The sequence below is a fragment of the Salmo salar genome, chromosome 05 (assembly GCF_965601325.2).
Source record: "Salmo salar chromosome 05, fSalSal1, whole genome shotgun sequence".
Lineage (NCBI taxonomy): Eukaryota > Metazoa > Chordata > Actinopteri > Salmoniformes > Salmonidae > Salmo > Salmo salar.
The window spans coordinates 31,802,205-31,816,498 of NC_138295.1; the positions used below are offsets into that span (position 1 = coordinate 31,802,205).

Genomic DNA, 14,294 nt, shown 5'->3' on the forward strand with positions numbered 1-14,294 from the left:
ATTGGGGTGCCAGAGCAGCGAACTGTTTTGACTGGGCTGAGCGGGAACTGTGCTTCCGCAGAGGTAGGGGGGCCAGCAGGCCAGAGGTGGATGAACACAGTGCCCTTGTTTGGGTGTAGGGACTGATCAGAGCCTGAAGGTACGGAGGTGCCGTTCCCCTCACAGCTCCGTAGGCAAGCACCATGGTCTTGTAGCAGATGCGAGCTTAAACTGGAAGCCAGTGGAGTGTGCGGAGGAGCGGGGTGACGTGAGAGAACTTGGGAAGGTTGAACACCAGACGGGCTGCGGCGTTCTGGATGAGTTGTAGGGGTTTAATGGCACAGGCAGGGAGCCCAGCCAACAGCGAGTTGCAATAATCCAGACGGGAGATGACAAGTGCCTGGATTAGGACCTGCGTCGCTTCCTGTGTAAGGCAGGGTCGTACTCTGCGAATGTTGTAGAGCATTCGCCTTGATGTTAGTGGAGAACGACAGGGTGTTGTCCAGGGTCACGCCAAGGCTCTTAGCACTCTGGGAGGAGGACACAATGGAGTTGTCAACCGTGATGGCGAGATCATGGAACGGGCAGTCCTTCCCCGGGAGGAAGAGCAGCTCCGTCTTGCCAAGGTTCAGCTTGAGGTGGTGATCCGTCATCCACACTGATATGTCTGCCAGACATGCAGAGATGCGATTCGCCACCTGGTTATCAGAAGGGGGAAAGGAGAAGATTAATTGTGTGTCGTCTGCGTAGCAATGATAGGAGAGACCATGTGAGGATATGACAGAGCCAAGTGACTTGGTGTATAGTGAGAATAGGAGAGGGCCTAGAACTGAGCCCTGGAGGACACCAGTGGTGAGAGCACGTGGTGCAGAGACAGATTCTCGCCACGCCACCTGGTAGGAGCGACCTGTCAGGTAGGACGCAATCCAAGAGTGAGCCGCGCCGGAGATGCCCAACTCGGAGAGGGTGGAGAGGAGGATCTGATGGTTCACAGTATCAAACGCAGCAGATAGGTCTAGAAGGATGAGAGCAGAGGAGAGAGAGTTAGCTTTAGCAGTGCGGAGAGCCTCCGTGACACAGAGAAGAGCAGTCTCAGTTGAATGACCAGTCTTGAAACCTGACTGATTTGGATCAAGAAGGTCATTCTGAGAGAGATAGCAAGAGAGCTGGCTAAGGACGGCACGCTCAAGAGTTTTGGAGAGAAAAGAAAGAAGGGATACTGGTCTGTAGTTGTTGACATCGGAGGGATCGAGTGTAGGTTTTTTGAGAAGGGGTGCAACTCTCGCTCTCTTGAAGATGGAAGGGACGTAGCCAGCGGTCAAGGATGAGTTGATGACGAAGGTGAGGTAAGGGAGAAGGTCTCCAGAAATGGTCTGGAGAAGAGAGGACGGGATAGGGTCAAGCGGGCAGGTTGTTGGGCGGCCGGCCGTCACAAGTCACAAGATTTCATCTGGAGAGAGGGGGAGAAAGAGGTCAAAGCATAGGGTAGGGCAATGTGAGCAGGACCAGCGGTGTCGTTTGACTTAACAAACGAGGATCGGATGTCGTCAACCTTCTTTTCAAAATGGTTGACGAAGTCATCCGCAGAGAGTGAGGAGGGGGGGGAGGGGGAGGAGGATTCAGGAGGGAGGAGAAGGTGGCAAAGAGCTTCCTAGAGTTAGAGGCAGATGCTTGGAATTTAGAGTGGTAGAAAGTGGCTTTAGCAGCAGAAACAGAGGAAGAAAATGTAGAGAGGAGGGAGTGAAAAGATGCCAGGTCTGCAGGGAGGCTAGTTTTCCTCCATTTCCGCTCGGCTGCCCGGAGCCCTGATACAGTTGAGTTACGCTAATATATATATATGTGTGTGTGTGTGTGTGTGTGTGTGTGTGTGTGTGTGTGTGTGTGTGTGTGTGTGTGTGTGTGTGTGTGTGTGTGTGTGTGTGTGTGTGTGTGTGTGTGTGTGTATATGTATATGTGTGTGTATATATATATATATATATATATATATATATATAGTTTGGACACACCTTGTAGAATAATAGTGAAGATATCAAAACTATGAAATAACACACATAGAATCATGTAGTAACCAAAAAAGTGTTAACCTCTTACATCTAGACGTTCCGCTAGCGGAACACCTGCTCCAATATCCAATGATAGGCGTGGCGCGAATTACAAATTCCTCAAAAATACAAAAACTTCAATTTTTCAAACATATGACTATTTTACAGCATTTTAAAGACAAGACTCTCCTTTATCTAACCACACTGTCCGATTTCAAAAAGGCTTTACAGCGAAAGCAAAACATTAGATTATGTCAGCAGAGTACCCAGCCAGAAATAATCAGACACCCATTTTTCAAGCTAGCATATAATGTCACAAAAAACAAAACCACAGGTAAATGCAGCACTAACCTTTGATGATCTTCATCAGATGACAACCCTAGGACATTATGTTATACAATACATGCATGTTTTGTTCAATCAAGTTCATATTTATATCAAAAAACAGCTTTTTACATTAGCATGTGACGTTCAGAACTAGCATTCCCACCGAACACTTCCGGTGAATTTATTAAATTACTCACGATAAACGTTCACAAAAAACATAACAATTATTTTAAGAATTATAGATACAGAACTCCTTTGTGCAATCGATATGTCCGATTTTAAAATAGCTTTTTGGTGAAAGCACATTTTGCAATATTCTAAGTACATAGCCCAGGCATCACGGGCTCGCTATTTAGACACCCGGCAAGTTTAGCACTCACCATAATCATATTTACTATTATAAAAGTTTGATTACCTTTTGTTGTCTTCGTCAGAATGCACACCCAGGACTGCTACTTCAATAACAAATGTTGGTTTGGTCCAAAATAATCCATCGTTATATCCGAATAGCGGCGTTTTGTTCGTGCGTTCCAGACACTATCCGAAATAGTAAAGAAGTGTCGCGCGCATGGCGCAATTCGTGACAATAAAATTCTAAATATTCCATTACCGTACTTCGAAGCATGTCAACCGCTGTTTAAAATCAATTTTTACGACATTTTTCTCGTAGAAAAGCGATAATATTCCGACAGGGAATCTCCTTTTCGGCAAACAGAGGAAAAAATCCCAAAGGCGGGGGCGGTCGGGTCACGAGCATAAGCCCAGTGTCCCTTGATCGGCCACTTGAGAAAGGCAATAATGTGTTTCAGCCTGGGGCTGGAATCACGACATTCTGTTTTTTCCCGGGCTCTGAGCGCCTATGGACGACGTGGGAAGTGTCACGTTAGAGCAGAGATCCTTAGTAAATGATAGAGATGGAAAAGAAGTTCAATAAATGGTCAGACAGGCCACTTCCTGTAAAGGAATCTCTCAGATTTTGACCTGCCATTTGAGTTCTGTTATACTCACAGACACCATTCAAACAGTTTTAGAAAATTTAGGGTGTTTTCTATCCATATGTAATAAGTATATGCATATTCTAGTTACTGGGTAGGAGTGGTAACCAGATTAAATCGGGTATGTTTTTTATCCAGCCGTGTCAATACTGCCCCCTAGCCCTAACAGGTTAAGAAGGAAAGAAATTCCCCAAATTAACTTTTAACAAGGCACACCTGTTAATTGAAATGCATTCCAGGTGACTACCTCATGAAGCTGGTTGAGAGAATGCCAAGAGTGTGCAAAGCTGTCATCAAGGCGAAGGGTGGCTACTTTGAAGAATCTCAAATCTCAAATATATTTTGATTTGTTTAACACTTTTTTGGTTACTACATGATTCCATATGTGTTATTTCATAGTTTAGATGTCTTCACTATTATTCTACAATGTAGAAAATAGTAAAAATAAGGAAAACCCCTTGAATGAGTAGGTGTGTCCAAACTTCTTTTTTTTGAACAGTCAAAAGTTTGGACACACCTACTCATTCAAGGGTTTTTCCTTATTTTTACAATTTTCTACATTGTAGAATAATATATATAACATTCCTGATAAGTCATATTCTCCCAAAAATGAGGGGTATGTGTCATCATCGAGCATTAGGAAATCTTGCTCATTGCATATTTAAGCAAAAGCTAATTGAGGCTCCATCCACCCCCACGCCCCTGTGCATTCAAGGGCTCTGTCAAAAAGTTGTCGCACCTTGATGTGTTCGGGCGAGGCAAAGTTTGGCTACCACCGTGGTAAGGGGTCGGCTCTCGCCGGCCCCGGGGAGAGAATCAGCTAATTGTGGTCCTGAGCAGCAGATAGATGGAGTGACCTTCACTCCAGACGGCAGGAACACCACATATATTTCCAGGGTCCTCGTGACATCACAACACACCCCACTGGGTCCTGCTAGTCACAATGCTTTTCAGCTGTTGAAATAGAGTATGGTCACTGCTGTGCTGGGCAGTGGTTGAGGCGCTGTGTTTAGCTGTCACTCTTGCTGTTTAATGGTAGAGGGTGTTCACACATCAAGCATGTGCTGCTGACATTTAGGAGGTGTGTATGATCAGCATTTATGTATATCATCTTTTTACAAATCAAATGATCTTATCTGTCTCGTCAACGTCAGTTACAGTATAGTGAAAGCTTCCCGAACAAGACAGAGTAAGCAGGGTTTAACATATCTTAAACTGTGAGTATACATTGTTAGATTTCTAATTTCTAGATTTCATATCTCTTTTCCTCTAGCCATGACCGAACAATGCAAGACATTGTCTACAAGTTGGTGCCGGGGTTACAAGAGGGTAATTATCTCATATTGGTTTATCTTTTTCCTTGTCCCTTCACCAATAACATTAAACTTTCACTATTATTCTCTGCCCATACACATCTCTCAACCCTGTTTCCTTACAATCTGTTTGTACAGTGAGATTGAGGCGGAGTTACTGAATAACTAACATCCCAAAGCACATAGCCCTGGAATATCTATCAAGGATTTGACATGTGCCTTCATTGATGTATCTGTGGGACTGTAATGAGAAAAATACTGCTCCATATCAGACTTAAAGAATCCCTAGTGACAGGCACCTTCAGCCAAACCAAGGCCTTAATTCTCCCTTGTGTCTCTCTCTTTCATTCCCTACTCTCCCCTCCTGCAGCGGAGATAAAAAAACAAAGAGACTTCTATCAGAAGCTGGGAATGGAAGTGCCCGGGGACATCAAAGGAGAGCTGTGCAGCATGAAACATCTAGATCCTCAACGCAATGGTACGGCCCAGCTCGCCTTGCCGGAACCCAGGCACACACATCTCATCATATCCGCCCTCTATTTTCCTCCACTTAGTATCACCTTGTTCCTTGATTCAGCCCAACCCAATCAGTGTGAGAAAGTGGCGGTGGCTGTAATGCACGGCCGCATTCCATCCCAGCCCGACACTGAGGGTTTTTGTAAACGCGTGCCCAGAGGGTCGTCACAGAGCAGACCTAATCACTTACTTAATAACCTTTCTGATTTCTTGTAATTAACGCTCAAATGGAAGTTGAACTGCTCTCGTGCTACCCCCCGCTGTCGCTGTAGGTTGGGCTGAGCCATGGCTAACACACTTACATTGACAGAATCCTGGCAGAAATGAAACCCTTGTCTGCACTCACTGCCCAGCAAAACAGAGATAGTGCGGAGCTCGTGGGCTAATGACAGGCGGCAGCTCCTGCTCCCAGATTTCCTGAGAGCCAAACCCCGAAGCGGGGAGTGACATGAGCGTGCTAATGGATGCATCTATAATGGCACCTTCATTTCAAGGGCTCAAAAAGGCTTTCATTGTCATATTTATGTTCTGTCTATTTCTCTCGCTGTTGTGTTCTCTTTCTCTTGCTTGTTATCTCTCGTTTCCTTTCTTTCTTTCTCTCTCGCTTTCTCTCTCTCTTTTACATGCCGACTCTTTGAAACAATATCCTCCGTGAAGACAAATGTGTTTTTTAGATGGTCAACAAGTTATGTAAAAGATAATTCACTGAGAAAAATACATTCTCTGTGACATGTAGTACTCAGATTAGCCCACCAGTTTCTCTGTGACATGTAGTACTCAGATTAGCCCACTAGTTTCTCTGTGATTTGTAGTACTCAGATTAGCCCACCAGTTTCTCTGTGACATGTAGTACTCAGATTAGCCCACCAGTTTCTCTGTGACATGTAGTACTCAGATTAGCCCACCAGTTCCTCTGTGATATGTCGTACTCAGATTAGCCCACTAGTTTCTCTGTGACATGTAGTACTCAGATTAGCCCACCAGTTTCTCTGTGACATCTAGTACTCAGATTAGCCCACTAGTTTCTCTATGACTTGTAGTACTCAGATTAGCCCACCAGTTTCTCTGTGACTTGTAGTACTCAGATTAGCCCACCAGTTTCTCTGTGACATGTAGTACTCAGATTAGCCCACCAGTTTCTCTGTGACATGTCGTACTCAGATTAGCCCACCAGTTTCTCTGTCACATGTAGTACTCATATTAGCCCACCAGTTTCTCTGTGACATGTCGTACTCAGATTAGCCCACCAGTTTCTCTGTGACATGTCGTACTCAGATTAGCCCACCAGTTTCTCTGTCACATGTAGTACTCATATTAGCCCACCAGTTTCTCTGTGACATGTCGTACTCAGATTAGCCCACTAGTTTCTCTGTGACATGTCGTACTCAGATTAGCCCACTAGTTTCTCTGTGACATGTAGTACTCAGATTAGCCCACTAGTTTCTGTCACATGTAGTACTCATATTAGCCCACTAGTTTCTTGTCTTTAAAACTCAATAATATTAGTGTTTACAATCAGAGCACTGTCCAATCGCCTTATTCCTAGAATTATTCCCAAAATGGAAACAATGTCCACCTTATACTTAGTGTCATTGAGTTATTTTCAGATTGGCTGAAGGTGAATCGTATCCAATTTTCCCTCACTTGAACGGCAATCACTCTGTTTACACTTGAGATTATCTCAAGCCTTACCGCCAATCCCCTTTGGGATGGGCTGTGAAGAGCAAAGGGAGAACAATAGAAGATGGTCCCCAGTCCCATCGCCAATCAGAGAGAGGGAGAAAATGGCTGTCCACAAACAACTGAGCTCAGATAACGTCCCTCGATTTGCCTTCACGGAATTGACTCAATTGACCCCGATTGGGAGATTGTCATGGCCCTTTTCTACCAAGGTGTTTTCCATCACAGTGACCCAAATCGCTGGAGCCAACAATAATATGGTTTATTGAACAAGAGCTGGCCTCACCGCTCTAAGACTATGTTCCCCAGTTTAGCTACCCCGGTGTGTGGAGAAGACTCTTTTCTCTCCTCCTCTTGTCACGATTGTCGTAAGGAGTGGACCAAGACGCGGCGGGAAAATGTATACTCATCTTCTTTTTTTTATTTGAAGAAGGAAAAACAAAATAAACACGTATACAAAACAAACGACTCCAAACAGTCCCCTCAGGTGCAACAAACACTAAACCAGGAAATAACTACCCACAAACCCCCATAGAACAAACACCCCTATAAATAGGACCTTCAGAGGCAACGAGAAGCAGCTGCCGCCAATTGAAGGTCAACCCAATAAACACCACATAGAAATAGACCAACTAGAAATAACATAGAAATACACTAACATAGAACATAACCCAAACAACCCCGAAACAAACACCCCCTGCCACGCCCTGACCAAACTACAATAAAAAACAGCCCCTTTACTGGTCAGGACGTGACAGTACCCCCCCCCCCCCCCCCCCCAAAAGGTGCAGACCCCGGATGCACCTTAAACAACAAAAAATTAAAAATAAACCCCAACACAAAAATAATCCCCTAACTAAAGGGAGGGAAGGGAGGGTGGCCACCGTCACCGACGGTTCTTGTGCTACACCTCCCCAACCTCCTACTATGGAGGTGGCTCAGGCTCTGGCCTTACTCCCCAACCTAACCTGTCCACCCCCGCTAACTGCTTATTATTATTTACCCCTCCCGAAGTCTCTGGACTAAGGCGCATCGCTGAAGACCTCGGGCTGAGACCTCGGGCTGAGGGCGACCCTGGGGAGCCCCGGACTGGAGGGCGACCCTGGGGAGCCCCGGACTGGAGGGCGACCCTGGGAGCTCCGGACTGGAGGGCGACTCTAGACGGGGCACTGTCGCCGGAAGCTCTGGACGGGGCACTGTCGCCGGAAGCTCTGGATGGGGAACTGTCGCCGGAAGCTCTGGACGGGGAACTGTTGCTGGAAGCTCTGGATGGGGACTGCGCACTGAAGGCCTGATGCGTGGGGCTGGCTTTGGAGGCGCCAGACTAGGGACACGCACCACAGGGCTAGTGCGAGGAGCAGGAGCAGGACGAACTGGACTGGGCTGACGCACTGGAGGCCTGGTGCGTGGGGCTGATACTGGAGGTACCAGACTGGAGACACGCACCCCAAGGCTAGTGCGAGGAGCAGGAACAGGACGTACTGGACTGGGCTGACGCACTGGAGGCCTGATGCGTGGTGCGTGGTGCTGGCTTTGGAGGCACCAGACTGGAAACATGCATCTCAAGGCTAGTGCGAGGAGCGGGAACTGGATACACTGGGTCATGAGTAGGCACCAGCGGTCTGGAGCGCACCGTCTGCACAACCCTTCCTGGCTGGATGGTAACAGTAGCCCTGCACAAGCGGAGTGCTGGCACAGGGCGAACTGGGCTGTGCAGAGGCCTGATGGCTGCCGTGCGTAGAGCAGGCGTAGGGTAGCCTGGGCCTAGGAGGCGCATTGGTGGCCAGATGTGCTGTGCAGGCATACTCCTACCCGGCTGGATGCCCACTCTAGCACGGCACTTGCGAGGGGCTGGGATCGCTCGCACTGGACTGTGCGTGCGCATGGGCGAGATCGTGCGCATGGGCGAGATTGTGCGCACTTCCGCATACACCAGTGCTCTCATGATCCGTTGCTCCCCATAATAAGCACGGGGAGTTGGCTTAGGTCTATTACCTGACCTAGCCACTCTCCCCGTGTGCCCCCCCCAAATTTTTTTATTGGGGCTGCCTCTCGCACTTGCCAATCGGCGCGTATAACGCCTCGTAATGGCGCCTTTCCGCCTTGGCTGCCTCCAGCTCCTCCTTAGGGCGCTGGTACTCCCCAGCCTGGTGCCATGGTCCTGCCCCATCCAGGATCTCCTCCCATGTCCATGAATCCTTATATTCCTCCTGCTGCTCCTTCCTCCGCTGCTTGGTCCATTTGTGGTGGGTAGTTCTGTCACGATTGTCGTAAGGAGTGGACCAAGACGCGGCGGGAAAATGTATACTCATCTTCTTTCTTTATTTGAAGAAGGAAAAACAAAATAAACACGTATACAAAACAAACGACTCCAAACAGTCCCGTCAGGTGCAACAAACACTAAACCAGGAAATAACTACCCACAAACCCCCATAGAACAAACACCCTTATAAATAGGACCTTCAATCAGAGGCAACAAGAAGCAGCTACCTCCAATTGAAGGTCAACCCAATAAACACCACATAGAAATAGACCAACTAGAAATAACATAGAAATACACTAACATAGAACATAACCCAAACAACACCCTGCCACACCCTGACCAAACTACAATAAAAAACAGCCCCTTTACTGGTCAGGACGTGACACCTCTTGCCAGTGACCATCAGCCCTTACCCTCTAATAACCTTTCTCCAGCTCCAACTCTCCATCTCCTTCCATCTTTTTTAGGAGAGGGTCAAATGGTTCCCTGAGGCTGATTTAAACCAAAGAAAGGCCTGATGTTAGCCCCCCTCCCCTGGCACAATGGCAAATTAGTGAATGAATGAATCGTTTTGCCTTGATTAATAGGTGTCCTGTATTGGAGGGATATGCTTCGACGGTGGACAAGTCAAGTAAACTGCTTGACACTTTGGGCCACGTAATTGCCTAATAAATCTGCTTCTGCATGAACGGAGACTACAGTTGAATACAGGCCATTTAGTTAATTAGAAAGAAGCATGCCCTGTTTCCTGGCATCAAATGAGCATTGCTTATGTTTAGCCAACAAAGAGAGCAGGCATGAAAGTCAATTATGTCCAGTCCACTAGATTAAAGGTAACACAGATTCTGAGTGTCGGTCACTCGTAATTGTCTGTGGTAATTTTGTATAAAGCAATGGCTTTATGAAGTTACATTTGTTAATTTGTTGAATCATCCAAATTACGAATTTAGTAGAAACCAAAGAACTTTGGCTTAATAGTCCCTATGACCACTAACTGTTACTTACCTCATTGGTTGACAACAGGCGAGGTGAAAACAGAGGACACAGACAAAAAGGAAACGGCGGAGGAGAAACCGGAGGAGGATAACGATTATCACCGCAGCGACGAGCAGGTAGGTGCCCTTCCGCCACACGCCCCCTTCATTTCCTGCAGGACAGGAAGGAGTCATCTCCAAGCTCATCTTCCATTTCCTATGTCTGGGTGGCATGAAATTACGAGCCTCGTAACGTAAAGTGTAATCTAATCAACATTCCCCTGGGTAATAGGTTACCTGTTTTGTAATTATCAGTTCACAACATGCTAGGCCTATGGTTGTTTTGAGTTGTAAATCTACAAGTAGACAACCCAGCATGACACACATACAGCTAACCCATTCAAAATGGGGGACGGTTTTACATGAATTCCATCTTGATGTCATTTGTATTCAGGTAACTTCTCAGCCCTGTGGATGATATCAGTAATGCAGAGAGAGCTTTCGCCGTCGTATCCACAAACAGTAATTTCAATAAAGGAGCCGCCGCACACTCATCACGACTGTATAGCTTTAGGAGATTGGCTGTTTACCATTTAGCCATTGTCCCTACAGAGAAAGGAGCAACATGTCAGTTTTTGAAAATATGCCCGTCCACACCCAGCCAAGCGGCACGTCGTCTACGCTTGGCTGGGAGATTGCACCAGGGGTCAAAGGTCCCACTCTTTTGGTATTCAGCAGAGGAATGGAGTGTGGAAAGAATAGCTAATAGGGCAGCTGTAGCTAGGCTCTGTGGATAGAATACAGGGAGGGGTGAACTGTTGTCAAGTGTCAGGTGAGACACAGGAGAGATGGAGAGGGTGAAATGGAGACAGTTGAGGGGAGGATGTGAAAAAGAGATAAAAGAAAACAAATATTTGGAGGATAGATAGAAGGTCTATAAGTCACCGTGGATGAGAGAGTCTGCTATGAAGTTGTGGAGGAGAGGAAAAAGACGGCGTGAGCGAAAAAGAGAGGATGGAAGGAAGGAGGTGAAGAGAGGAATGAGAGACAGGAGATTAGGTTAATGGAGAGTGAAAGAGAGGACAGAGAGGAGGGAGGTCATACAGAAAGGGTTGATAACAGAAAAGAGAACAGAAGGAAAGAGGACTGAGAGGACGATAACTACATTTTCTTTTAAGTGAGGTTTTACAACAGCAACTCAACCCTAGTTGGTAGTAGTAATAACAGCAGGAGAGGGCCATGCATGGCTGGGTTTTGGACTTCTCCCGCCATGTCTGCTGGCTGACCTTCTAAAGGTTGACCTTGGGGTGCGAAGGGAAGCCAAGGCAGGCTAATGAGAGCAGCACAATACTGAAACTGAAAGGAAGAAGAACCACGAAAGAAAAATGAATCAGAGCAATGTCTGCTCACGGCCGAGGCACAAAAGATTGAATTTGCACATCCAGGATTTCCAGACAATGGAGAGAGTGTATTTGGTGTCAGTTCTTTTCAAGTGAAATGAGCTCCCAATAAAAAAAGATACAAGGTTATGTGATCAAAAAATCCTTTTTAGAAAAGTCATAATGACTGACACCATGCTATCTAACTCCAGGATGGTGATTTTGGGATGCTGAATATGGACATAACTATTGACTGAAATGTAAAATATTTAACAATCTCTAGTCATTGAATCTATCAAGTCATTTCATGTTTTCTCCTTAAACATTTGATGTCTGCTGTTCATTACACAGCTCAAAAGAAGAGAGAAAAGGTGTGCTCTGCTGCTCTAAAGACCTTCCTTTACTCAATACGCTAGGCTATTGCATCAGTCATATCTGTGAATTTGCTGCGAGTCATACCAGCTTGGCAGTTCCCTAATGATTCCACTAATGTAATGGCCCCGAAGACTGCAGCTGAACGTCCATTAACTCTGTCTCTCACTCTCTCAATGCGAAGCCTTTATTTGGATTATAACGTTTCCTTCATTGCTTGTTCCATTGAAAACCAGCCATTTACACTTTACAGCGATTTTTACACTTTACAGCAGTCTTTGCTTCCGATACGCTACATGGCTACTGAGTATTTATTTGCAAGTTGAGATGATTTTCATGTTAAAGCATAACTCTGGAGAGCCTTATTTTTTTCTGGATCTCTTGATGTTTAAGGAGGGAGAAAGATGGTGGCGTTAATACTCTGTTTCTATTACTCCATCCCTGGGTCCCAAGAAATCACCTGAAAATGGCATGAGAAAGCCACTTTACCAGGGAACTTTGTCTGTGCCTGTGTGGCAATCTGAGGAAGAGCCCTGTTGCTGGTAATGCAACATGACTCCTTCAGGTACAGCCTTGCCAAGCCACCTGCGGCTCATCTTCATTTTGCCATGCTCCAAAAGTGTGCCACTCTCCATCTCCTGGCGTACTGAGACAATGACATGGCACAGAGTCACCATGAACGATACCTATTCCATTTTGATGGCAAGTCTCATGTGGAATGGTATTTTAAACGTAGGATGGAAAGTGGTTGATGCATTGTATTTTCAGCACAGGATAGTTCAGATAAGTCATCTGGTCTGCCTTCATGACTGTACTGAGAAGCCTGAAAGGAAAATTCAAGTTCCACCTCAGTCATTTTGTAGTTTGTCTTCCCTCCCGCAGGTCAGCATCTGTTTGGAGTGCAACAGCAGCAAGCTCCGCGACCTGAAGCGCAAGTGGATCCGCTGCTCGGCGCAAGCCACAGTCCTTCACCTCAAGAAATTCATCGCCAAAAAGCTTAACCTGACATCGTTTAATGAGGTACGTCTAACACACTTTAGAGCAAGGGGGAGGGGATTGTTCCTGGTTTACCTGCTGATACTGATCTGGACTCTGTAACACCTGTTCAGTGATAAAGGACCTATTTTTAAGGAGGCCCCAAGATGTAGTTTTGACTAGCTGTCTCTTTAAGCCCTTCCCATGCACTTTAAACTGAAAGGTGATCACCTTTAACAAGGCATTCTTTGTCTTCTGAAGGCAGTGAATCTGTATGCACCATCACATACACTATCAAAGCCTCTCTGCTGTCATTATTTTTCACAAAGCGTTTACCATCCACCATATGTTCTGGGGAAAATAAGCTCTTGTAATATAATTTGCTTTCTGTCATGTCGTTGTGAGTTGCCTGTCATAACTGTATGGGGGAGATCCTGGGTGTTCAATTAGCCTTTTCTCTCTGGTATCTGTCTGTCATGAAGATGTGTGTGAGTGTGTGTGGGTGGTCTTCACTGCATACGCTTCCATCACCAACGTCCGTAGCGCAATACAGCTGTCAGCTGCTCTATTGTTGTCTATTGAATATTAAGAGTCATTGTTCATACAAAATCTATTTTCAACGGCAAACACACAGCGGAAGTGTGCGTCAACAGCCCCCGCTGTGTCAAAGCACAGCGCATCACTTTCCCATGGGTTATATTGGTATAGCTGTAAGATAATTGTGGCATCCATCTTGATATTTCAGCAGCCCACATGAGCTGAATGCGTTGCGTCATTCACACCATGTGTCTTATAATTTTTGAACTTGTTGCCATGCCATGTCTCCCAGCCCCCAAACACATCTTTAGATATTGTGTCCATTCTTTCATATTATGATAATATCAATAATTGAATCACTACTCGAATACATGCTGTCTATTATTTCTGTATGTCTTGATGTGGCAAGACTGTTTTAAACTGGCACCAAGGCAAAAACAGCAAGGAAAAAACATTGTTTCTCTGTTAGAAGGAACATCCAGCCGCCCAGGCTCTGTCGCAGCCGGCCGCGACCGGGAGACCCACGAGGCGGTGCACAATTGGCCCAGCGTCATCCGGGTTAGGGAGGGTTTTGCCGGCAGGGATGTCTTTGTCCCATCGCACACCAGCGACTCCTGTGGCGGGCCGGGCGCAGTGCACGCTGACATGGTTGTCGGTGCACGCTGACAGGTTTTCGGTGTTTCCTCCGACACATTGGTGTGGCTGGCTTCCAGGTTAAATGGGCATTGTGTCAAGAAGCAGTGCGGCTTGGTTTGGTTGTGTTTTGGAGGACGCATGGCTCTCGACCTTCGCCTTTCCCGAGTCCGTACGGGAGTTGCAGCGATGAGACAAGACTTTAACTACCAATTGGATACCTCGAAATTGGGGAGAAAAAGGGGGAAAAAACGAAAAAAAGAAGGAACAGCCAGCTACCAGTAGGTGCTGCTATGGCAGTGCTGCTTC

The 14,294-nt window shown here is 46.3% G+C and overlaps 1 protein-coding gene across 2 annotated transcripts in view; it reads left to right on the top strand.

Moving 5' to 3' along the window:
- Nucleotides 1-14,294, top strand: part of LOC106604628 (polycomb group RING finger protein 3) — a 48,500-nt gene that overhangs the window by 27,081 nt on the left and 7,125 nt on the right. For both annotated transcript variants that reach the window (XM_014199454.3, XM_014199453.3), the window contains exons 5-8: nt 4,617-4,672; nt 5,027-5,134; nt 10,139-10,227; nt 12,723-12,860. In XM_014199454.3, coding sequence (XP_014054929.1) covers nt 4,617-4,672; nt 5,027-5,134; nt 10,139-10,227; nt 12,723-12,860 — 391 coding nt within the window. The remainder of the gene's footprint in view (nt 1-4,616; nt 4,673-5,026; nt 5,135-10,138; nt 10,228-12,722; nt 12,861-14,294) is intronic.